Source organism: Microcaecilia unicolor, chromosome 6 (genome assembly GCF_901765095.1).
Source record: "Microcaecilia unicolor chromosome 6, aMicUni1.1, whole genome shotgun sequence".
Taxonomy (NCBI): domain Eukaryota; kingdom Metazoa; phylum Chordata; class Amphibia; order Gymnophiona; family Siphonopidae; genus Microcaecilia; species Microcaecilia unicolor.
Genome location: NC_044036.1, coordinates 301,138,543 through 301,164,306, shown reverse-complemented (window position 1 = coordinate 301,164,306; position 25,764 = coordinate 301,138,543). Strand labels below are relative to the sequence as shown.

The following is a 25,764-nucleotide window of genomic DNA, read 5'->3' as shown; positions in this document are numbered from 1 at the left end:
CAAGTGTGAAGCGCTGCGTACATCCGGTAGCGCTATAGAAATGATAAGTAGTAGTAGTTAGTAAACACATGAGAGGGAACATAAGAACATAAGCATTACCATACTGGGACAAAGTGAAGGTCCATCAAGCCCAGTATCCTGTTTCCAACAGTGGCCAATCCAGTTCACAAGTACCTGGCAAGATCCCAAAACAGCAAAACAGATTTTATGCTGCTTATCCTAGAATATGCAGTGGATTTCCCCAAGTGCATCTTAATAAAGGCTAATGGACTTTTCTTGTAGGAAAATTATCCAAACCTTTTTTAAACCCTGCTAAGCTAACTGCTTTTACCACATTCTCTGGCAACTCCAGAGTTTAGTTACTCATTGAGTGAAGAAATATTTTTTTCTGATTCGTCTTAAATTTACTACTTAGTAGCTTCTTTGCAAGCCCCTAGTCCTACTATTTTTGGAAAGAGTAAACAAGCGATTCACATCTACCTGTTCCGCTCCACTCAGTATTTTATAAACCTCTATCATATCTCCCCTCAGCTGTCTGTCCTCCAAGTTTAAGAGCCCTAGCTGATAAGCCTTTCCTCAAAGGGAAGTCGTCCCATCCCCTTTATCATTTTTGTTGCCCTTCTCTGTTCCTTTTCTAATTCCATTCTATCTTTTCGAGATGCGGTGACAAATACAGGGGCATCACTCAAGGACAAATGCCTAACTATCCTCCTCCTCAAACAAGCCAGTATACCCCACAGAGAACAAAATTAACCTAATATAGGGCTCTTTTTACAAAGCGGCAATATCGATTAGTGCGCAGTGTCACTTTGTAAAAGGAGCCCATAATCTAAAATTCTGTAAATGTTTAGGGCCATAAAAAAAAAACTCTCTGTCCATCCTCTATTTTCCTTGTTTTATGTGGTTAAATTGCAACATTATGACCAAAGGAAAGTACTTAGTGATTCTCATTTAGAAAGATCGTACCCCTAAGAAATATCCAAAATAAACAAAGATTTAAAAAAAAAAAAACTACAGCAATTCCTACATTTAAACAAACTTATAGCTGAAGTTACTAATGTGCACTACTGCATTAACGTGCATTATTGCAACTAGGCCCCACTGAATAAAACAGGACCTACAGTAAAATAACTTGGGGAATGATGTGGTAGTGCACATTAGTAACTCTGAGCCCAATGCTCAAAGCAAATCGGGCTTGCAATGTTTCATTTAGACTGGTTTTAGCCAATCTAAATTAAACTTTTTTTTGCATGTAATGCAGATAAGCTTTCGGCCACTACTATAGTGTGCACAAAGCAGTGATGGAAAGTCCATGCTAATAAGCTTGCTAGTATTAAAATGAGCTCATTAGCGATTCTGTGCAATGCACAGAGAAATAGCAAAACACCTGCCCTAACGACTAGAAACTACCGAGTGTCTGGTGCTTCCTGTCACTGCCTGAGTGCTGATTGGCTCAGGCACCAACAGGAAAGTCCAGGCACTGCCCCTTACCCCAAAACCATTCCCCAACTCTCCAACAACAACAAAAGAAAATCCACGGAGGTCTAGTGGACCCCCTCCTGACCCGACCCCCTAACTTTAAAAAATATCCTGGTGGTCCAGCAGGCCCATCAACCCAACCCCGGAGAGCCCCAGGCTGGGCCAAGTCCAACCCTCTAGTGAACACTGACCCTGGTGTTCTAGTAAAATCCCAAGACCCCCCTACATACCTTTGTCAGAGGCAGGAAGAACATCTACTCCCTCCTGCCTTTGGGCCCACCCTCGTCAAAATGGCAGCACCCAGCCCCTGCCCAGTGCATGCTGTTAGTAATTCCAACTTGTTCAGCCAGTGTTTTCCGATGCTGTTGTGTACAACACTGGAGTTTTGTGCATCACCCCCACTAGCTGTAAATGTCCATATCTTATTTTCCAAAGCACTGGATACCAAAAAGGCATCCCTCTACTCCAACTTAGAGACCTCCAACAGTCCTGTGCATGAGTTTTCAAATCTAGTCTTCAAGGCACACCCAGCCAGTCAGGTTTTTAGGATACCCACAATGAATATGCATTGCATGCATTACACCCCCATTGTATGGAAATCTCTCATGAGAACCCCTGGTCTAATAACATCTAAGCAGTCATCCATCTACAACTCCCCTCTATATTAGCCCATTATGTTCCCAATAGCTCAAATTGGTATATAAGACTCCAGTAATAGGGGTGGGGGAATAGGCTCCAATGAGACCATGGATCTCTCTTTATAAAGTGAGTGACTGAGTTAAGAACTGGTGGAGTGAAAGGCAACAAAGGGTAGAGGTAAATTGAGCTAACTCTAAGGGGAAAAAAAAAAGTAGGGATTGGATTGTTTAAGTAGGGTTGGTTTGTCCTCTTCTGTTCTGGGCTCACTCTAAGGAAGCATACATAGAAAAATGAAGGCAGATAAAGACCCTAAGGCCTATCTAACCTGCCCATCCATGCCATCTGCTATTCCTTCCTCTCCCTTAGAGATCCTATGCACTTGTACCAAACTTGCTTAAATTCAGAAAGGGATGTCAAAAGTGGAATGCTGCAAGTATTGGGGCTTGATCTGGGTCACCATTTTTTAAGTGACATCGCAGAAGGGCTCTCTGGTAAGATTTGTCTCTTCGTGGATGATACCAAAATCTGCAATACGGAAGAAACCCCAGATGCTGTGGAATACCATGAGGAAGGACTTAGTGAAGTTTGATCAATGGTCCAGAATTTGACATCTAAGACTTAATGTGAAACAAAATTCAGGATCATGAATTTGGGCTATAAAATATCAAATGAGAGGTACAGTTTAGGGGATGAAGTCCTTCTATATATTAAAGAAAAATGGAAAAAAAAAATTTTTTTTGGGGGGGGGGCAGGGTGATCATATGTGATTATCTTAAGGTGATCAACAGTTAAAAAAAAAAGGCAACAGCAAAAGCCAGAAGGATGCTTGAGTGTACAGGGAGAGGAATGTCCAGCAGGAAAAAAAAAAAGGTGATAATGCCTTTGTGTAAGTCCTGTGTACAGTTTTGGAGACAGCACCTTCAAAAGATATAAACAGGACGAAGTCTATCTAGAGGGCTGATACTAAAATGGCCAGTGGTCTTTGCTATGAAGCTCATGGGGACAGACTTAAAAGATTTCAAAATGTATACTCTGGAAGAAAGGCAGGAGAGGGGAGCTACGATAGAGATGTTTAAATACCTCTGTGGCATAAATGCACAGAAAGCAAGTCTCTTTTAACTGAAAGGAAGCTCAGGAATGAGAGGACATAGTGTAGGGATAACAGCCCCTGCCATAAATAGTAAGTGTATTTACAGAAGTTGCCATGCCATACCTGTTGATTCAGATCACTAAACCTGCAGTGCGCAATGATCCAATATAGATACCCTGGCTATGCCTGCTTTAAAGACAGACTTCTGCATACTCGAACAGAGCAAAGACTGCTGCACACTTGGGTTATTGGAAATATGTCCAAACATGCTTGTCTGAAAAGGAACTGTGATCCTGTTATCTGGTTGTTGCTAGGCAAAGGAATGCAGGAAATGTGAAGGAATTTCAGCCATGTTGACCGCCAGACCTCTGCAGCCCAGAACGCATCCAGAACATTCAATATATTCCTATGGTTTCTCAAGCCAATCACCTTCTGAGATATCATCAGATCATCAGACATGGCTAACAACAAAATGATATAAAAGATAAGCATAAGCATCAAATGACAGATCTACAACTTTCATCTGATATCAACTCAATTCATTGAACACCTGAGCACAGAGCAAGCACCAACATCTGGTATTCAAGTCATCCTGGGGAGCGAGACTGGCGCTATACACAGGTTGTATAGTCAAAAAATCTGTTATCATTTTGGAATAACAAGCAGGTGACATGTATTGTGTCTAAGGAGTTGTGCATTTTTTTAAACTAATGTCTGATTAGTATATATTCCAGTAGTTTTAAACTGACATTTTGCTTTTTGTTAGAATGTTCAAACTTTACTTATATTTCTGCCTTATTCATTTGTAAAAATAGTTATCTCTTTATGAAGTATAAACATAGATTAGAAGCAGTTACAACTCATGGACTGCTCATTAGGAGGTGTGAACATTATATGAACTTCCAGAGTGCATAATTCCAATTTACACCTCTGTGCTGCCACTAGGTAGTGATTTTTTTATTCCTACAATAGGATGAAAATAAAAGGGGACAGACCCTGGAGTAACCTAAGAAAATACTTCATGGGAAGAGTAGTAAATGTGTGGGAGGGTGGTAAAACGTGTGGAACAGCCTCCCAGTAAAGGTAGTGGAGTCAGACTGTATCTGAATTCAAGAACGTCTGGGACAAGTGCATAGGATCTTTAAGGGAGAAGAAGGGCCAGTAGATGGTATGGAAGGGCAAACTGGATAGGCCATATGGTTTTTATCTGCCTTCATTTTTCTTCTCTCTTTCTATAATACCACAACAGTATATTCACCTGGCAGGACCAGTCCCGACTTATACAGCAATTCTAGCATTTGGGGAGTAAGGCCAGTATTGGGCAGACTTCTATGGTCTATGTCCCAAAAATGCCAAAGACAGATCAGGATCAAGCATGCATGGTCATGTGATACTAATGGCTGAGTAAGGACAAATTCTGGAAGATCTCTCGGCAGCCTGAACATAAATCATCTAGCCCCTCGAAAACTGTCTTACCTCATAGTTTCTCAGTCCTAACTTTGTATGCCTCCCAGCTTTAACACAAAAAAAGAGACCAGAAAAGCGATGGAAATCACAGCAAAAACTGAAGCATACCAAGCAGACCACCATGCTCAAGTACCTAGGGAAGCAAGACGGTGTGCCCATGCTAGAAGGTGCATCTACTCCAGGCACACCAACTAGTAGCACCTCATCAGACAACGGACCGGGACCCTTAGGTAGCTCTCTGGATTCTGCGGGCAATAAAAGAGGGAAATGCACACTTAGAAGAGCAGCTGACTACTATACAATTGACTTATAGGGAGGCCACAGGAAAATTAGGTTCTTACCTTGGTAATTTTCTTTCCTTTAGTCACAGCAGATGAATCCATTACGAATGGGTTGTGTCCACCTACCAGCAGGGGGACGTAGAGAACACTGAAAACCATAGTGCCTCCTGGACGGCTAGCTCCATCTGCCTCTCAGTATTTTGAAGCTTCCAAAGCAGTGTTAAACCGCAAAGTAGCATAACGTGAACTTTACTCACAGCGAACAAACGCCCCAGAACAGGAGCAATAACACAAAGGCGGGACGAACTCACCCTCCTGTAGTAGAACAGAAATTCTGAAGACTGTTTTCCAACTTCTCCCAATGAGGGAACATGTCTGCAGGAAAAACTGAACACAAAACAGTCAATCAGGGAGGGATCATGGATTCATCTGCTGTGACTAAAGGAAAGAAATTTTCCCTTCCTTGTCATCAGCAGAAGATGAATCCATTACGAATGGGATGTATCAAAGCAATACCTAGATAGGGCGGGAACAAGCCACACCATGCACAAACACTTGTGCTCCAAAAAGCGCGTCCCTCCTGGCAGCCACATCCAGCCTGTAATGACAGGCAAAAGAGAGCTTAGAAGCCCAAGTAGCTGCACTACGTATCTCTTGAAGAGACAGTGCTTCCGTCTCAGCCCAAGAGGAAGAAATCGCTCTTGTGGAATGTGCCAAAGGCGTCAGGCGGAGGCCGGCCAGATAGCACATAGGCAGAAAAAATGGCTTCCTTAAGCCAACGGGCTATAGTGGCTTTAGACGCTGGAGACCCTCTGCGAGGACCTGACAACAATACAAAAAGGTGATCAGAGGTCCTGAAAGCATTTGACATCTGCAGATACTGCAACAGAGCCCGGCGCACATCCAGGAGGTGCAACTGCCCAAAGGATTCTGGAAACTCCTCCCTAGTAAAAGTAGGGCAAATAGATAGGCTGGTTTAGGTAAAACGCTGAAACCACCTTAGGCATGAAGGAATGCACCGTATGTACCATTACTCCGGACTCTGAGAATTGCAGAAAAGGGTCTTGACAGGACAGCGCCTGGAGCTCAGATACCCGTCTCGTCGATGCAATGGCCACCAAAAAGACCGTCTTTAGAGTCACATCCTTCTCCAAAGCTCACTTCAGCGGCTCGAAGGGCAAACCCCCGAAAGCATGACAATGCTGCCACTTGAATACGCAGGGAATTATAGGCCAAGCCTTTTGTAAACCATCCTGCAGAAAGTCAAGTATCGGCGAGACAGAAGCCCACAAAAGTGTGATCGCTTTAGAAGCACACCAAGCCTCAAACTGGCACCAGATCCAAGCATAGGCAACGGAAGTGGAACGCTTGCGGGCCTGCAAGAGAGTGGAGATGACCTTGTTAGAATAGCCCGTGTCTCTCAATTGCGCCCTCTCAATAGCCATACCGTAAGACCAAAGCGGCATGGATCCTCCATGGTCACCGGGCCCTGCGTCGACAGGTTCGGAACCAGAGACAAGGGAAGGGGAGCCTCCACCAGCATCCGCCGGAGGTCCGCATACCAAGGCCGCCTGAGCCAATCCGGGGCAATGAGGATCACCACTCCTTGATGTAGCCGAATTCGCAGGAGGAGCCGCCCTATCAAGCGCCAAGGAGGGAACACATACAAGAGGCCCGGAGGCCAGGGTTGAGTCAAGGCATCCAACCCCGCCGAGCAAGGATCTCTCCATCTGCTGAAAAAGGACGGGACTTTGGCATTTGTGCTTGACGCCATAAGATCCATTACGGGTGTGACATGATGACTCTCTTTTGCCTAGTCTGCTCTGATGAGCCAGTCGTTGAGGTACGGGTGAACCCGGATACCCTCTAGCCTGAGAAAGGCAGCTACTACCACCATTACCTTTGAAAAGGTTCGAGGAGCTGTGGCGAGGCCAAAAGGCAAGGCCCGAAACTGGAAATGTCTTCCCAACACTGCAAATCGGAGGAACCGTTGGTGCGGGGGCCAAATAGGTACGTGCAAGTAAGCTTCTTTTAGGTCCAGAGACATGAAGAACTCTCCTGGCTGTACCGCCGCAATGATGCAGCGCAGGGTTTCCATGTGAAAATGCCGCACTCTCAAAGACTTGTTGACTTCCTTCAAGTCGAGAATGGGCCGAAAAGACCAGCCTTTTCGCACCACCACAAGGTAAATGGAGTAATGACCGCAGCCGTGTTCGGCGGGAGGCACAGAGATGACCACCCCAAGGTACAACAAGACTTGTAGGGTCTCCTCTACCGCCGCCCGTTTGACGGCAGTACCGCATCGGGACTCCAAAAATATGTCTCTCACCGGGGCATTGAATTCCAATCGGTAACCTTCTATGATCAGGTCCAGGACCCACTGATCCGAGGTAATCTTGGTTCACTCCTCTAGAAAGAGGGAAAGGCGTCCTCCTACAGCTGTAAAGTAGGAGTGGACCGGCGCACCATCATTGAGAGGGTCGCCCTTGAACTCCAGGCCTAGCACCGGTCGCTGCGGATCGCTTGTCCAAGCGAAAGGAGTTCTTCTGCTGAAAACGGGCACATTGAGTAAACCCAGCAGAGCACCCCGGGCGATACCTTCTAGCTTCACGGAAGCGAGGTCTAGAGGAGGAGGGAACCACCTGACCCTTGGAAGAAGGCCGTGGCCTATCCTCAGGTAACCGCTGGGGTTTAGCATTCCCCAGGTCTTTAACAATCCTCTCCAAATAACAGAAGTCCCCGAAAGGGCAACTTCACCAGCCTTTGCTTAGAGGCCATGTCAGCTGCCCAATGCCGTAGCCATAGAAGGCGGCGGGCGGACACCGCCACAGACATCTGTTTAGCCGAAGCTCTGACCAGATCATAGAGGGCATCAGCTAAAAATGACAAGGCCGACTCCATGCGTGGTGCAACCTCAGCGAGGGACTCTGTACCATCCACGAGCTGTTTCACTGCCTGTTGTAACCAAGAAAGGCAGGCTTGAGCAGCATAAGAACTGCAAACAGACGCCCTTAAGGCTAGGCCCAAAATCTCGAAGGACCGTTTTAGTGCTGATTCCAGTCGCCGGTTCTGAATGTCCTTCAGGGCGACCTCTCCCTCTACTGGGAGGGTGGTATTTTTTGTCACAGACGTGAATAAGGCATCCACTTTAGGCATCCCAAAACAGGCCAAGTGCTCCTCACTCAGAGGGTAAAGATGCCCCATCGCCCTGGCCACTTTCAAGGGCCCCTCTGGGTCAGCCCATCAAGCAAAAATAAGCTCTTGGATGGAGTCATGCAAAGGAAAGGCTCGAGCAGGCTTCTTAGTACTCGCCATCCTCGGATTGCCAGAGGGAGGCCTCGCCTTGAAAAGGATCATCAATAGAGAGGGCCTGTAAGGCATCAGAGATAAGCGCTGGCAGCTCATCGCGGTGGAAAATCCGAACCGCAGTGGGATCATCCAGATCCAGTGGCAAACCGGCACCTTTCCTCTGGCTCCTCAGACCACGAAGGCCTGCCAGATCCCTCACAGTCCTCATAGCCTAACCATGGGGGGGGGGGGGGGAAAGGGAGATGCGCCACTCTCCGATGGGGAATTTACCCGTCTATGTTTAGCGTGCATCCAATGCTCAGGGACATCCACTTCTGACATCTGCCCTGGGCCATCATCAGTCGGAGGGAGACCAGGTAGCAACGCAGTGTCAGACACCTGAGGCAGAGCTCTTTTCAGCATGAAGGCTTTATGTAAAATAAGCACAAACTCAGGGGAGAATAACTCAGCCTGACCTCCTGTCTCCGAATTAGGAGCTACGGGGAATGGAGCTCCTCTGGTAGCCTCGGCCCGAGGCGCCCCTCTGCTCACAGACTCCTCCGCAACCGCGGGGGTCGAGCCATGCGGCACTTCCAAGATGGCGCCCGCTGCCAGCTCCATTGAGCGGGAAGACTCATCGCTCGCCATGCTCGTACTGGCTCTACCGTCTATACAGCACGTTTTACAGAGCCCCGCTGATCTGCGCTTGCCACAACAGGAACAGCGCTTAACTCCCTCAGCAGCCATCGCCAAAAAACGGTGGAATAAAATACAAAATGACGGCTTCGCGCCAAAATCACCCCGATCGGAACGCCGTCCGCGGGCCCTTCCCGGAGAAGCTGAGTACTGCTCTTACCTCAAAGGACCGAGTCTACCAAGCTCCGGTCACGCTGCACGTCAATAAAAGCCTCAGAATAGCAGCGCATAAAAAGCACGTTTTTTTTTAACGCTGTGAGGAAAGTTAGAGGCAAACAGCTACAGAGGTACTCCGGAGGCAGTAGAGGGTGGGAAAAGCAGGGACAGGGCGAACCTATATGCCTACATCCACAATGGGTAAGGCAGGGAAAGGGCAAACCTATATGCCTACATCCACAATGGGTAAAAGGGCAAACCTATGTGCCTTTAAAGTGAGCACCACCAGCCACAACACCCCAGCTCAACTGGCCAAGCACAGGAGCCTCCCCAGGCAGACATTTTCAAGGAGTTGAACAAGCTGCGTCCTACCTTGCTGGGAGATAGAGAAATACTGAGAGGCAGATGGAGCTAGCCGTCCTAGAGGCACTATGGTTTTCAGTGTTCTCTATCTCCCCCTGCTGGTAGGTGGACACAATCCATTCGTAATGGATTCATCTGCTGCTGATGACAAGGAATCAAAGATCGGTAGATCAAGTCAGACCAGGATCCCTCTTGGACTCCCTGACATGTCCTGAAAATTTGACGTTGATAAGAAAAAATGCAAACGTTATCAGTGCTGAAGTAGGGCTGAGGACTTATAAATATACACACATTGATCTCGGATTACTAAAATGTTATCCTACTTTCCAAAGGAAGGAACCAGCAGATTTTCTAATTGCCCATTAAAACAGGGTGCTACAAACTTGTGGTACCTTTTACAGAGTGGCAGTAAGCCCAATGTGGGTAGTGCTGCCCAATTACTGTGGGAGCCCTTATCGCCAGGTGGCGGTAAGGGCTCCCTATCGCATGGCCATGTGTGCTGGGGGCTTTTTTTTTTTTTTTTTTACCTGCTGCAGTAAAAAGGGCCCTGCCGCACTGGAAAAACAGCCCCCGCTACCAGCACAGGACACATTTTCCCTTAGCTTGGTAAAAGGGCCACTTAAAGCTGTGTCTTATATCAAGAAATGTCTCAACATTACATATACCTTTTAGTTGTTTAAGATATTAACATCTTAATGCTACATATTGGAACCATTGCCAAATATTTTCTACTTGTGTCATCTGCAGGGTTTCTTTTATCACACAGAATGTAATCTTTTACTTCCTTATGAATAATTTTCCTGATTTTCTTTCCATTTTACTTTTATGCTTCATCTCCTTTCTCTGTTTCTCCTTCTTCATTTTGCTGGCATCAAACCCTGTATCTCCCTGCCTGAGTTTCTCCATCTCCCTCTCAGCAAAAACTGTCCTTTCCTACCTCCATTATTCTTTTTCAGCTCCTCTTAATCAATCTCACTCAGGTGCAAGCAGCAAAATACACAGGGCTTATAAAGTGCACCATGAGGAGGTCAAAAGTAGAACTGCTGTAGGGATGGGAAAGAGTGTGCTCACAGGCTTACAATGTCCCCACTGTGTACACTATCACTCTTCTGTTATTCATGCCTGTTGCCACTGGCAACTATATATTTTTTAAGACTTAGATATATACGCACATATACCCACACACCCACTTTATTGATATTGTCTTACATTTTATTCTCCTGATTGAGACTTCAAGGAGACAATAGATTTTGTATGGCATCCCAGAACTGTCCATTGATTAGGACACAGAAACCTATTTCTAACAGGACTACTGAGTATTAATATGCACACTGCTGGAAGAGATTGGGGAATTTAGATAGTGGAACATCGCAATAATTAGACAATCTTTTGAGGTTAGGTCTTCAATGACCTATTTATGCACCATAAACAGAGCTTTCAATCTATGTATTTCAATACAAATTTAAATGTCAGCCAACCAACTTCAGGTGGAACCATGAGGCTGAGAGGTTGCAGATTTGCACTGTTCTTTGTCTCCCTTCTAAAAGCTTGCAAGTACCAATGTTGTTTTGCCCCAACCAGTTGCTGTTTCTTATCAGGACTGTCTCTTGCTGAGTGACAGGTTTGGCGCGCTGTTCCTTCTGTTATGGTCACAAAATCTCTGCACAAGGAGCGAGATGAGGGTAAACCCGCAGCATATAAGATGGCATCGAGCTCAAGCCCGACAAGCCCCATGGTCGCTCGGAACGGACGTGGAGATCATCATGGAGAAGAAGGCAGTTGGAGAAGCAGCTATCGATTAAAAAAAAAAATAAAGCACTCCAGCAGTTTTTTGATCGGATAGACGGATAGATAATGCATATGAGTGCTTGGACATTATGGGTCTGGAGGTGGATGAAGTGCAGCACCAGACTGGGGCAGTGGAGGATGCAATGCAGCATTGTTGACAATAAGCAATAAACCATATGAGCTGGTTTGTATTTTGTACCCCTGGACATTTTAACAGGGTGGATTAGGATTCCTTGGGGTAGTAGAAGTCAGCTATGTGGAACTGGAAGGGTAAAGGGTGGTGATGGTGGTAGGGGTTATTATAGTTACTTGTTGTTGTTATTATTGTGTTCTATTTGTGATTTATAAACAGTTACACAGCATATGTTCCTTTTTATACTTTAATAAAAGATTTAAATATAAAATCACGTGTTCAAGGCTTCTGCATAAAGAGATGGGGCGGGGACAACCTTTGTCCCCATGACATTCTCTATGTTGAAGCACATACCAGGAAATGTACATGGAAGCGATGGCCACAAATGCTCGCAGTCTAAGCAATAAAGTTCATGACCTTCAAGCCCTGATGTTGGGAGGCAGACTTAGACCTGTTGCAATCACAGAGACGTGGCTAAATGGTTCCCATGAATGGGATGCAAACATACCAGGCTATAATGTATTTAGGAAGGATAGAGAGAATCGTTAAAGGTGGAGTAGCAGCTCTATATGTGAGAAATGATATCACGGCGACCAAAATGACCGGGACCTGGGGAAAGAAGAAGAAGCGATATGGATTACCTTAAAACGAGAGGCTAGAACCTCTGTACACGAGGGTGTTGTCTACAGACCTCCGAAACAACTGGAGGAATTAGATAAAGACCTGATCGCAGATATTCAAAAGTTGGGAAACAAGAGAGAGGTGCTGTTGCTGGGAGATTTCAATCTGCCGGATGTAGATTGGAAGGTTCCGTCTGCGGAATCGGAAAGAAGTAGAGAGATCGTGGATGCTTTCCAAAGCGGTTTGCTCAGACAAATGGTGACGGAACCCACGACGGAGGGAGCGACGCTGGATCTGGTGCTCACGAATGGGGATAGCATGTCAAATATCCGAGTGGGTGCCCACCTGGGCGGCAGTGACCAAACGGTTTTGTTTGATATTACAGCTAAAGTGGAGAGCGGCCACTCAAAACTCAATGTCCTGGATTTCAAGCGTGCTGACTTTAGCAAAATGGGGGAATACCTGAGGAAGGAGATGATGGGCTGGGAGGAAATACAAGAAGTGGAAGGACAGTGGTCCAGGCTGAAGGAAGCTATAAATAGGGCCACGAACCTTTATGTAAGGAAAGTAAATAAAAGCAAGAGAAAAAGGAAACTGATATGGTTCTCCAAGCAAGTGGCTGAGAAAATAAAGGCTAAAGAGTTGACGTTCCAGAAATACGAAAAAAACTCAAGAAAAGGAATACGAGGAGAAATACCGGATGAAAATGAAAGAAGCCAAGAGAGAGATACGTCTGGCGAAAGCGCAAGCGGAAGAACAAATGGCTAGAAATGTAAGAAGGGGTGACAAAAATTTCTTCAGGTATATTAGTGAAAGAAGAATGACTAAAAAGGGAATTGTGAGACTAAAAGATACTGCGAACCGCTATGTGGATAACGACGAAGAAAAAGCAAATCTGCTAAATAGATACTTTTGTTCTGTTTTCACAGAAGAAAATCCTGGAGAAGGACCGCGATGGAGTGCAAAGTACAATGAGATTGAAGTGAATAGAGCACCGTTCACGGAAAGAGAGTGTATATGAACAACTTGAAAAGCTAAAGGTGGACAAAGCCATGGGACCGGATGGGATCCACCCCAGGATATTGAGGGAGCTCAGAGAGGTTCTGGCGAGTCCTCTTAAAGATTTGTTTAATATATCCTTGCAGACGGGAGAGGTTCCGAGGGATTGGAGAACGGCGGAGGTGGTCCCTCTCACAAAGTGGTGATAGGGAAGAAGCTGGAAACTACAGGCCGGTAAGCCTCACTTCGGTTATTGGAAAAGTAATGGAAGCGATGCTGAAGGAAAAGGATAGTGAATTTCCTGAAAGCCAATAAGTTGCAAGATCCGAGACAACATGGTTTTTACCAAAGGGAAATCGTGCCAAACGAATCTCATTGAATTCTTTGATTGGGTGACTGGAGAATTGAATCAGGGATGAGCTATGGATGTAATCTACTTAGATTTCAGCAAACCTTTTGACACGGTTCCCCACAGGAGCTCTTAAATAAACTGGATGGGCTTAAGATAGGACCCGAAGTGGTGAACTGATTAGGAACTGGTTGACGGACAGAAGCCAGAGGTTGGTGGTGAATGGAATTCGCTCGGAGGAGGGAAGGTGAGTAGTGGTGTGCCTCAAGGATCGGTGCTGGGACCGAATTTGGTTCAATATATTTGTGAGTGACATTGCCGAAGGGTTAGAAGGTAAAGTTTGCCTATTTGCGGATGATACTAAGATCTGTAATAGAGTGGACATCCGGGAGGGAGTGGAAAACATGAAAAAGGATCTGAGGAAGCTAGAAGAATGGTCTAAGGTTTGGCAATTAAAATCAATGCGAAGAAATGCAAAAGTGATGCACTTAGGGAATAGAAATCCTCGGGAGACATATGTGTTAGGTGGGGAGAGTCTGATAGGAACGGACGGGGAGAGGGATCTTTGGGTGATAGTATCTAAGGATCTGAAGGCAACGAAACAATGTGACAAGGCGGTGGCCGTAGCTAGAAGGTTGTTGGGCTGTATAGAGAGAGGTGTGACAAGCAGAAGAATGGGGTGTTGATTGCCCCTGTATAAGTCGTGGTGAGGCCCCACCTGGAGTATGTGTTCAGTTTTGGAGGCCATACCTTGCGAAGGATGTAAAAAGAATTGAAGCGGTGCAAAGAAAAAGCTACGAGAATGGTAAGGGAATTGCGTTACAAGACGTATGAGGAGAGACTTGATGACCTGAACATGTATACTCTGGAAGAAAGGAGAAACAGGGGTGATATGATACAGACGTTTCAAATATTTGAAAAGTATTAATCCGCAAACGAACCTTTTCCAGAGATGCGAAGGAGGTAGAACGAGAGGACATGAAATGAGATTGAAGGGGGGCAGGCTCAAGAAAAATGTCAGGAAGTATTTTTCACGGAGAGAGTGGTGGATGTTTGGAATCCCGTGGGAGGTGGTGGAAATGAAAACGGTAACAGAATTCAAGCACGCGTGGGATAACACATAAAGAAATCCTGTTCAGAAGGAATAGATCCTAAGGAGCTTAGCCGAGATTGGGTGGCACAGCCGGTGGCGGGAGGCGGGGATAGTGCTGGGCAGACTTATACGGTCAGTGCCAGAGCCAGTGGTGAGAGGCGGGGATAGTGCTGGGCAGACTTACACAGTCTGTGCCCTGAAAAGGACAGGTACAAATCAAGGTAAGGTATACACAAAAGTAGCACTTATGAGTTTATCTTGTTGGGCAGACTGGATGTACCATGCAGGTCTTTTTCTGCCGTCATCTACTATGTTACTATGTTCTAGCCCTTTGGATATCTTTATCATTGTCTCTTAGTGCGTGTATTGTGTATATAAAATAGTGTTATTTCCCACATGGTTGTATGCGTTAGAGACCTTTCCAATGTACCTCACTAACCGTGATTTCAATTTTTTCAGATAAGCTTGCATAAGTTTTTGTGGAATAAAAAAAGGCCGAGAGTTTCTTTACAAGAGCCTTCTTTACCTCTTTGCCGGGGAGGCCTGGCTTTACCTAACTTGAACCGTTATTATGTGGCCTGTATAATGAGACATTTAGCAGACTGGATTAAAGGAAACCACTTACTTTATTCTGTTTAATTTGGAACTACTAATTGCGCCTACCCATCTGCTTTTTTTTATTTGCATGCTAAGTAGCCTACTCATATTGTGACAACCAAAGCACATCCGATTTGAAAAACAATATGACAGAGCTGGTGTTGGATTTGTAAGCAACTTAAGCTCTCTTCTCATGTTATCATGTTACTCCCATTGTGGGGTAATAACAACTTGGATCCTGACAGAACAAAATGCTACTTGAAGAGATGGTCTCAGAAGGGCCTGACCTATGTTGGGGTAGTTGGTAACTAAGAAGGGCACCATAAAATCATTTGCGACTCTCCAGATGGAGGATAGCTCAAGATCTGATTGGTTTGCTTATCGCCAGGTTCATCATTACATTGCTTCCCTTGATGCTACAACTTTGCTTATTGCCAGGTTCATCATTACATTGCTTCCTTTGATGCTACAACTTTAAATGAGAATGCAGCGCATCTGCTTACTGAAACTTCAATTTTGACCAAGCAAACTAAGGTGGGGCTCACCTTTTATCAGCTCAGTTTGCATAGCATGGTGCCCCCATGGGACTATGAAACTATGGCCAGTGCCTGAACTGAGGGTTTGTGGGCTGAGGAACAGGTAACGGGGAATAGCCTCTATTTGTTAATGAAAACATCTTAACAACTTACTCGCTCCAGGGTTTTTCAGGAACAAAAGTATAAATTTTTGCTTAATTGTATCTCTCACCTCAAGGGCCTATTTGGCCAGTACAGTGCCCACTTCTGCTTGACCGCGCTGTGGGATTGTACCTGTCACTTTGTTACATATGTTTTGGACATGTGCACTAATAAAGCTGTCTTGGGTGAGGGAGCTGGCCTATTTGACCTCGATCTTGGGTAAAAGCCTGCCTGTTCAGACTGACAGCCTGTTTCCTAATTTGTCTCTCTGGGCCTCAGATTGGGTCTGAGTATTTTATTACATAAGGTTTTTTTTCCGGCCCATAAGTGTACACTACAGTGTTGGCATCAGGACACTGCACATTCTGTGACTGCTTGGATCAATGAGCTATTATCTTAAGAAGCTGAAGTGACTGGATGCAACTGGCGATCTCTGAAAGTGCAACAGCCGTTTCAACAGGTATGATCCCTGCTATCACCTCACGTACGTAGTTATCTGCTGAATTTGTGACCTGGAGCGCACCCCCCCCCCCTTTTGGGGGGCGAGGGAGGGACTGAATGTGTTACTGGCTGTGGACATTAGGTCTGGATCACTGTGAAGAGTCAACACAGGAGATCTGGATGCTGAATGGATTGTCTGTTCATTGTGGGAGCGTGTGTGTGTGTGTGGGGGGGGGGGGTTATATCTAAAAAATACTACTATCAGGATTATTTTTGAAAGAGAAGGGTGCCCATCTTCCGAAACAAATCAGGAGATGGGTGTCCTTCTCTCAGGGTCGCCCAAATCGGCATAATCAAAAGCTGATTTTGGGCACCCTCAACTGCTTTCCGTCATGGGGATGACCAAAGTTCATGGGGGCGTGTCGGAAGCATAGCGAAGGCGGGACTGGGGCGTGCTTAAGAGATGGGCGTCTTCGGCCGATAATGGAAAAAAGAAGGGCGTCCCTAACGAGCGTTTGGGCGACTTTACTTGGTCCATTTTTTCTTGTGACCAAGCCTCAAAAAGGTGCCCAAACTGACCAGATGACCACCGGAGGGAATCGGGGATGACCTCCCCTTACTCCCCTAGTGGTCACCAACCCCCTCCCACCCTAAAAAAAAAAAACTTTTAAAAGATTGTTTGCCAGCCTCTATGCCAGCCTAAAAAGTCATACCCAGCTCCATGACAGCAGTATGCAGGTCCCTGGAGCAGTTTTAGTGGGTGCAGTGCACTTCAGGCAGGTGGACCCAGGACCATCCCCCCCCCCCCACCTGTTACACTTGTGGTGGTAAATGTGCGCCCTTCAAAACCCACTGTACCCACATGTAGGTGCCCCCCTTCACCCCTTAGGTAGTGGTGTACAGTTGTGGGGAGTGGGGTTTTTTGGGGGGTGGGGGGGCTCAGCACCCGAGGTAAGGGAGGTATGCACCTGGGAGCAATTTCTGAAGTCCACTGCAGTGCCCCCTAGGGTGCCTGGTTGGTGTCCTGGCATGTCAGGGGGACCAGTACACTACGAATGCTGGCTCCTCCCACGACCAAATGGCTCGGATTTGGTCGTTTCTGAGATGGGCGTCCTCAGTTTCCATTATTGCCGAAAACCAGGGACGACCATCTCTAAGGTCAACCTAAATGTTGAGATTTGGGTGTCCCCGACCGTATTATCGAAACGAAAGATGGACGCCCATCTTCTTTCGATAATACGGGTTTCCACGCCCTTCACGGGGCCGTCCTGTGAGGACAGCCCAAGGAAAACATGGGCGCCCCGTTCGATTATGCCCCTCCACATGACAGTAATTTGTGATTTTGTAATTTTTGGCAAGTGGGCTACATTCTTCAGCTGTTTGTATTTTGTTAGTGGCTTATGATAAAGATTATTCAAACAAAAAAATATCAGTCAACCTGTGACTTTTCATAACAGTAGCAAATACTATAATTTTGAACAGTAAATACCCGACTCAAGAAAACAAGCAACTTAAACTAAACATACAAGGGATGAAAAGCAAAAAGCATATAACTGTATTTCATCGAGTATAGATTAACACTACAAGCGTAGAGAATTTAAATTGCAAAGCTTTCTAATTTCAAAGTTTAGCATTTTCTTAACTCAACCTGTAGGAAACAAGGAACACACCCAGACTTTCAATTCTAAGATATGCTTTCATTTGAAAATGCAAACAAAACTTGGTCTGTCTCTTACAAAATTAAATAAAAAAGCAAAAAATTTAAGTTTTCTATTTTGGCGTGGTTTAGGGAGTTTTAATGCGTGTTGTTTATATGCACTAAAATGGAAGAAAAAGCCAACAACAAAATTAAAACAACTATGCACTAGTAATAAAAATCCATACAGGTACACAATCTCTTATTCAAAATCCTTGGGACCAGATGTATGTAAAGTAATCACAGTCAGTTATAGACCCTAACTGGTAAATGCAGACTTTTTAGCACAAACAGAAAAAAAAAAAAAAAAAAAACATTTTTGCCCAGTGCTAAACTTAAAACATGTTTTTCTCCCTTTTTCAAAGAAAATAAAATATATACCTGCAAGTCCATTTTTTTTCTATTTCACAGTTAATATTTTATTACACAGGTTTCTATTATTTAACAGCTTGGCCTTTTTCTTTTTGCATTATATCATGGAGATCAATTGCCATTCTAACTTTTAAGCTGCTGAAATACAGAGTGAAAACATACTATCACTATTACTTCTGAACTGCCAGCAAAAAAAACAACAAAACTCAGTTTAAGGAGGATGTAAATATTAGGTTTGTAATCAACTATTCTACCTATTTCTGGCCATAACTATATTGACCAATGTTACCTAGAATTTCAAATGCTTGTGCCTTTATGAAAGAAGTGGTATGAAGTATAACGCATAAATAAGATAAATGAACAAAATGGGGGGGGGGGGGGGGGGAATATGGATGAGGCATGATGCCTAAAGAGCATACAAGAACAATGCAGGATTTTTAAGTACAAAAAGCAATTATTTCTTGTTTATGTGCAAGATACTTAACCTTCATAATGACTCTGTGTACACCTTAGGCAATAATGTGATGTACATTTAAAATATCGAATATAGAAAAGAACACCAGTTCTGAATAGGACGGTAAAAGGAAAAACAAAAAGGTATTAGGTTGTAGGGCAAAGGGTATCAGAAAACACACCAGAAAGGGGGAGCCTAATTGTTTTACATGCAGAACAGAGCAAGTAGCTTACTCAAGGGAAGTCTGGTTTTCCCAGATGTCTCATTAAAGAAGCAAAAGCACATTCAATGCATCTTATGGGAAGAAGGGAGGCCTTATTTTCTTTCCAAGCAGTAGTCCTTAATACAACTACTAACAATATCTCTTCCCCAACACCACCATTTAGGGAGGGGTTTTGCCAATACAGGTACACAATATCTTATCCAATATTCTGAAAACAGAAGTTTTTTTTCATGGAGGTTGTTTATACACCAGTGTTCACATTTGGTACTAATGCAACACACATCTAACCCAAGCTGCTGATTCCCCAATGGATAACAATGAGAAACAGAAAATAAACAATATTTATCCATTAGTACTGATAAATTGTGCAATCTTCTTGACTATCATTCTGAAATGTTCCAAAACCCAAAATGTGCCTGGACTCAAGAATTATAAGAGATTATGTACCTATATTTATGACTGTATGATTTCTATTATGTGACAGAAGCAATTTCATAAATCTCTCCTTTGGACAAAGTTTCAAGTGTAGCATCTGAATATTTTGGTATAAACTGAGAATCTGTACAATATGGAGGGTTAACCCACCTGATTCCATAGAGGACATGGTTAATTTGGGACCATTGGTAAAGCTGATGATGTAAACTTCGTGCTTTTAAAAGCATTCTCTAGTTACATCAGATCTTGAAAGAAGTCAATAGACATACGTTGCTTTATTTATCCAGTGTTCTATATACTACGATAAGAAAACATTTTCTCCTTCAAACTACTTACTCGCGCTTGACAGCTAAGGTGAATGTTTAAAGCAGTAGCACATTTCCTTTTAAGAATGATTTTAGCTAACAAATCCACTCAAGCACTCCAACAATAAAGTCACTGAACACAAAGTATTTCCAACATTCACTGTTCACCTTACATCAAAGCACGGTGCTTTCAATCATTAAAAAAAAAAATTCAACATGCAGTAAAAACCCAAAGCAGCTCAGAATACAATCCTTTCAGCCTAGAGCGCGTCCAGCTCATTCCTCTAGTTAAACACTGACAGTAAAAGCGCTTCCCTTAAGGGCCGCCCAAACACTACAGCATGTGTCAACCACAAACATCAACACATGCCCTGCCTTCTTACAGCGATCCGGGCATGCAAAGAGCTTCGGGCTCTCGGGAAGGTAAATGGGACCACGGTTGAGCTGCCCACCACCTGCAGCATTCGGTTCCACGTCTGTAGCCTCCCCTAGGACTGGTCCCTACACTCTTGCAAGTCTCCGGCACATTTAATGCTCATTTGATTCCGCCTCGTGCACGGCGAGAGGAATACAGAACAGGAATTGGGATTTAAAAAAGAAAACAATAACACACACATATATATAAGCGCTAACACGCCGTCCTCTGCAGTACTATTGCTGCTGCACAAGATGATTATTAGTTAATATTACACTTAGGTGCTTTGGTCTGGGGGCCCCCGATCCCCGCGGAATACTCACACTCTGGGCAGCTGCAGCGGGGGGGCCCCTCTCCGCTGGAATACTCCATCTACGAACACGCCGTTCTTGCCGAGGCAGCGCAGGTAGAAGTCGCCGCCACCTTCGCCCTCCTCGCCGGCCGTGAAGATCTCCAGGTGGCGGCGGGAGATGAAGCTGGAGTGGCCCATGCTGACATCCACTGATCCCTGGGATGAGTTGCGGCCAATAGTTACTGAGCGCTTTTTCATTAGGTACTCGAACTCCCGGCCCTCCAGCCGGGCCACAGCAGAAACTGGTACCCCGCTCACCGTCGCTGCTGGTCCTGTTCCTGCCGCCATCTTTTTTTTGGGGGGGGGTGGGGGGTTGCTGAAGAACGCTGCGTCTCCCACACCGGCGCTCCCACAGCTCGAGCTGCAAGAAGCCGGGCGCTGTTGCAACAGTCCCCCGCCCCCAGGCCTAACAGGGAACGGGGTGGTGGCGGAGCGGGGCGAAGCCGAGGCCAACGAGCTCCACCAGCGCTGGCGGCTCCGACCGACCCGCAGCCGCCACAGACACAGCGAAAGAAAAGGAAGGGGAAAGGCTGCAGCCTAGCCTGACCGACACCCGGCCGCGGGCTCTACCTGATGGACGGCAGAACACTGCCAATGGGAAACACAGACAGTAGTAGAGCTATGAAACTGTGGCCTGTCAGAAGAGGCTCTATGCTCAGCTCCGAGGTGGAGGGGAAAGGAGGGTTGGTTGCACCGCGCAAGAACAAGACAGATTTGAGGTGAGACTGAAATCCCGGAACAGATGCTCATCGCGAGAGAAGGGGGAATGGAGTCGAACGACTAGACACAAAATGGGTTCCGGCGGCGGAATGTGAAGTGTGCTGCAATACTTTAACTATCTTTTATTACTGCAAGTGAACAAAACATTTATGTGGGTATTACAATACATTATTACAGAGTGTAGGAAGCTAGCTTGCAAGCTCTTTCACTTATACCGTTTCCCCTAGCCAAGATGCTCCCTACCCGAGGTCTGGCTATGTGTTATTTATTTATTTACATTTACCTGAGGCAGTGCTTCCTATATTATCACCACAGTATGAAAATAAATCTGTTACATAACACTGGAACCGAGCAGAAAAATTATGATAATGTGCAGCAGTCACAAATTCCACCCTTTATGTTTATGTTATCCAAGTGCCTGCAGGTGGAGTTCTAGCAGCCATGCTCTAAAATTATGACTGATCACCTGGGAAAATAATACAATCTCAGATTTTACTTTCATATTAACTGTCCCAAGCAAAATTTCATCATTGCCCAAAATAGAAAAAACACAAGCAATCCCATCATACCTGGTGTCCAGCACACTGGCCTGCTGGGCACCAACGAACATTTATAAGTTGATTGAGGCAAAGGACATCATATAACTTGTAATAAATCTTCCAGAAGCCACCTGTATTATGTTACAGCAAAATATCTCCAGAAAGCTGACAGACCTGCACAACGGCAGCACCTAGATGGCCATACATCATGGAAGACAACCTCCAAGGATATACATGCAGACACAGAAATTACCTGAAGAACTGCACAACAGAAGAAAAAAACCTGTCATCCTATCACCTATTCCGGTAGTGCCCCTTTGCACAAAAACAACTGAAGACAATATGGGGATAATTCTCTGACACGGCACCTGATTGATGCATACAGGTGGTGTTGTGTGTGCCTCTATTCCAAAGATATGTGCGTAACTTAAATTATATAAGTTACATATTTCTGCTCCACTAATGCTCAGCCCAGACATCCATGTGCAAACTATACAGTACTGAAGATATGCACAGTTAGAGAATAGCGCTTAAACACACATCTGGCATTAACATACACATGTGCACACATACAGGCATATATACTACTATTCTAAACATTTACACACATGACTGGTGCAGAAATGTTAGTGCTTACTTTATGGAATTACCCCCTAAATGAGGAATTTAAAGACTGCATCTCAAGGAGACATATCTCCCATCAAGCAGAATGATATAGACTACTCTAAAGCACACCATGGGAGCTATTCAAAATACTTTGAGGCTCCTCTGATGCTTAGGCAGCAAAATGGAGTGGGCCACTGGGACCAAGGTCTGACCAAAGTTTTGCCCAACACATCATCAATAACTAGGTACCTTGGCGGTTGGTCCAGAGGTTGGTTTTTGTGGCCCTTCTAATCCAAAATTGTTCCATTGGTCCTGTTCTGATGCATCAAAGATGCCTTCTCTTCACTAGAACCCAAAATAAAAGAAGAACGGGGTAGACTAGTGTGGTTCCAAAACAGATGGTTTATTGAAGATAAAAATGAATTGACGCAGTCCTGCATTTCGGCACCACATGCACCTGCTTCAGGAGTCATACAAATTATCTCAGCTGCTGATGTAAATTGCAAATGTAAGGGCTAGAGCATCTAATAGTACAGCATCCAGATTGCTGACAAGCAGAGTGCCAAATCGAAAAACACATGTTGTAATAGACAAGTGTTTTTCACTTTGGCACTCTGCTTGTCAGCAATCTGGATGCTATACTATTAGATTCTATACTTTTGGATGTTCTAGCCCTTAGATTTGCAATTTACATCAGTGGCTGAGATAATCTGTATGACTCCTGAAGCAGGTGCATGTGGCACCGAAATGCAGGACTGCGCCAAGTTATTTTTATCGTCAACAAAACATTTGTTTTGGAACCACACTGGTCTACCCCCTTCTTCTTTTATTTTGGTTGCTTGTGTCTTGTTGTTAGGGGGATACTTCTGCTCTCTTTTTTTGCTTCTCTTCACTAGAACCTGACTGTTGGTCTAAAGGGAAGCATCCAGGGCTGATGCAAACTGATCCATAGTATGTGCTCGGGGATTATACCATCACTGAAAGATTGGAGAGATCATGAGGATGTAGGACTTTCTCTAGTCAGGGACACTGCAAGCCACAGGGGAGCTGGGTTGGTACTGGCAGACTAGAACACTCCAAAACTAATTGGGTTTATTAGGCTGGCAGAGGGGATAACTGCATTAATACCAACAGGCTACAATATCCCAGAAACCAATCAAGACTACCTTGCAACACCTAGGACATATAAAACATATGCAATGTATTTAAAATGCTTAAATATGTTCCTTAGAAAAGTAACAATGTCAATTGAATGTAACCATGTATTGTAAATGAGCTGTGATTACTGTATAGACAACATATCTAATGATTACTTTTTAAAACTTATATATTTTTATAAAGTTATTTGACAAAACAAAATAGATAAGAATCCCATTTCTAAGTTATACAAGCATTTTCAGAAGACAGGGCTGGAGTGACCATTGCACAAGACTAGGTGGTTGTCTAGGATGGCAGCTTCTAAGAGGCAACAAAGAGCAGCAGCAAGCAATGCAATACATTAGGTCCTAACAATCACCATAACAAAGGACTAGCAGGAAAAAGGGCTAATTTTCTTATAGTTTATTTATCTGGGTAAATAGCTTTTGGAAATTGCCCCGCCCCCATTTATGTATATACTGTATGTATGAAACATAGGGCCTTGTTTACTAAGGTGAACAAGCATTTTTAGCAAGCGCTAAAAATTAGCACACGCTAACCGTGTAGCAAAATTTGCAAGCGCTGTGTAGATGCCCACTATTATGAGCGTCTACTCAGTTAGCGAGCGCTAATGCTTAGCATGCGCTAAAAACGCTAATGTGCATCTAGTGTAGCTTGGTAAACACGGCTCCTAGTTTGATACTTAAAATTTGACGTTCAGTTTATTCCTTTTTCCAAATTTATTCTGGGAGGAGTGTTGTTAGGGTGATCAAGACTGCTGTTTAATTAACAAATTCTCCTGGGAGGGGACCTGGGGTCTGAAAGTTAATTAAAGGGGGCACAAAGTTGAAGGTTTACCTAGGGCATCTCAAACCTTTGCACTGGCTCTGCCAGTAGTGGAACTTATACATTTTCCGACCTGAATATCTGCTTACAGTTGTGTGGCGAGTCCACCACTGAAATTTATATAGAGTGCAATCCGCTTAAGTGCAAGGGTCTGGGACCAAAGAAATACATGCAGTTAACCGGAGTGTGCACTGAACCGTTGTGACCCAAAGAAGCTTGACATCTGATAAACGTATGTACAGTACTGTTTATTATACGTACAGTATACAGTCTCCATTAACTGACGTTAGGCTTACTTGAAGTAATCATAGTCCTCTGTACAATCTTGTGTCTGTGAGTTCCATAGACTATGTCTGCCAGACGGTAAAACTGTCATAGCACTGACATCCAGTGGCCTCCAGATAGGCCCGCACAGTGTTGAGACTCTCCAGCGCTCTTGCAAAAGTGACAGGAGGTTGTTGAATTTCGTCAGCATGTGCCTCGCTGCTCATTTTATCATGTTTCATCATCAGCCGTTGCCTGCGTGTAGGCGCATATCTGGACATCAGTGCTGTTGTCAGCTGTTTGTAGATCGTAATCAACAGCTACGTAGTGATGAAACTCCTTTTCAGTAACACAGGCTGGGATGTCAATAGCCTGTTCATCTGACGCGTTTGCAACAGCTGCATCTGTTTCGTCCCACTCCACATCCCTAACAAAGCTTGCCCGCTTGTAGCAGTTCACAATGGTTGCCTGTGTAACATGATTCCAGGCTTCTTTCTACATATGTAGGGAATCCAACTGTGATAGATTACAAGCCAGTTCAACAGCATGTTTATCCTTGCCAGTCTGGTCATCCATAACGCTCATCAGATGACGTAGCACAAGAGCCCGATAATGTTTTCTGAAATTGGCTATTATGCCCTGATCCATAGGTCGGATCAGAGAGGTAGTGTTTGGTGGCAGGAAGACCACCTTGACGTTAGCCTGACATCATCACTGTGTGCAGCACAATTATCACAAAGCAACAAAATCTGATGCTTTTGTGCCCATACAATATAAGGGGTAACTGTGAGATATGTACCTGGGACCTTTTATGTGAAGTGCACTGCAGTACCCCCTAGGGTGCACCACTGCTCTGCTGACATCTCTGTGTGGCTAGTCTACCAAGAATGCTGGCCCTCCACACAACCCAATAACTTGTTTTTGAGCTGTTTTCCCTTGAATGTTTTGGAGGTTTTTTTTTTTATTTTTTAGAAAATGGTCCAAAAAGATAGACACACTGAGCACAAAAACATCTAGCAAATGACCATTTTCAAAACAAAAAGTTGGACGCTTTTCTGGTTTGAAAATGCCCATGTTTGCTACTGAAGTTTTGGACATTTTCCGCAAAATGTCCAAAATCAGATTTAGACAGCATATTGAAACTGCCCCTCCATGTAGCATATTTAAAACAAATTAGAGAACATTTTTTTCACTCAATACACAATTAAGTTACTGAACTGAATGCTAGAGCATGTGATAAAAG

At 44.6% G+C, this 25,764-nt stretch overlaps 1 protein-coding gene across 1 annotated transcript in view; it reads right to left on the bottom strand.

Moving 5' to 3' along the window:
• The window catches only part of FOXK2 (forkhead box K2), a 216,515-nt gene extending 195,497 nt beyond the window's left edge, over positions 1 to 21,018 (bottom strand). The window contains exon 1 of the mRNA XM_030208025.1: positions 20,381 to 21,018. Coding sequence (XP_030063885.1) covers positions 20,381 to 20,697 — 317 coding nt within the window. The 5' untranslated portion in view covers positions 20,698 to 21,018. The remainder of the gene's footprint in view (positions 1 to 20,380) is intronic.
• Between the last annotated feature and the right edge of the window lie 4,746 nt (positions 21,019 to 25,764).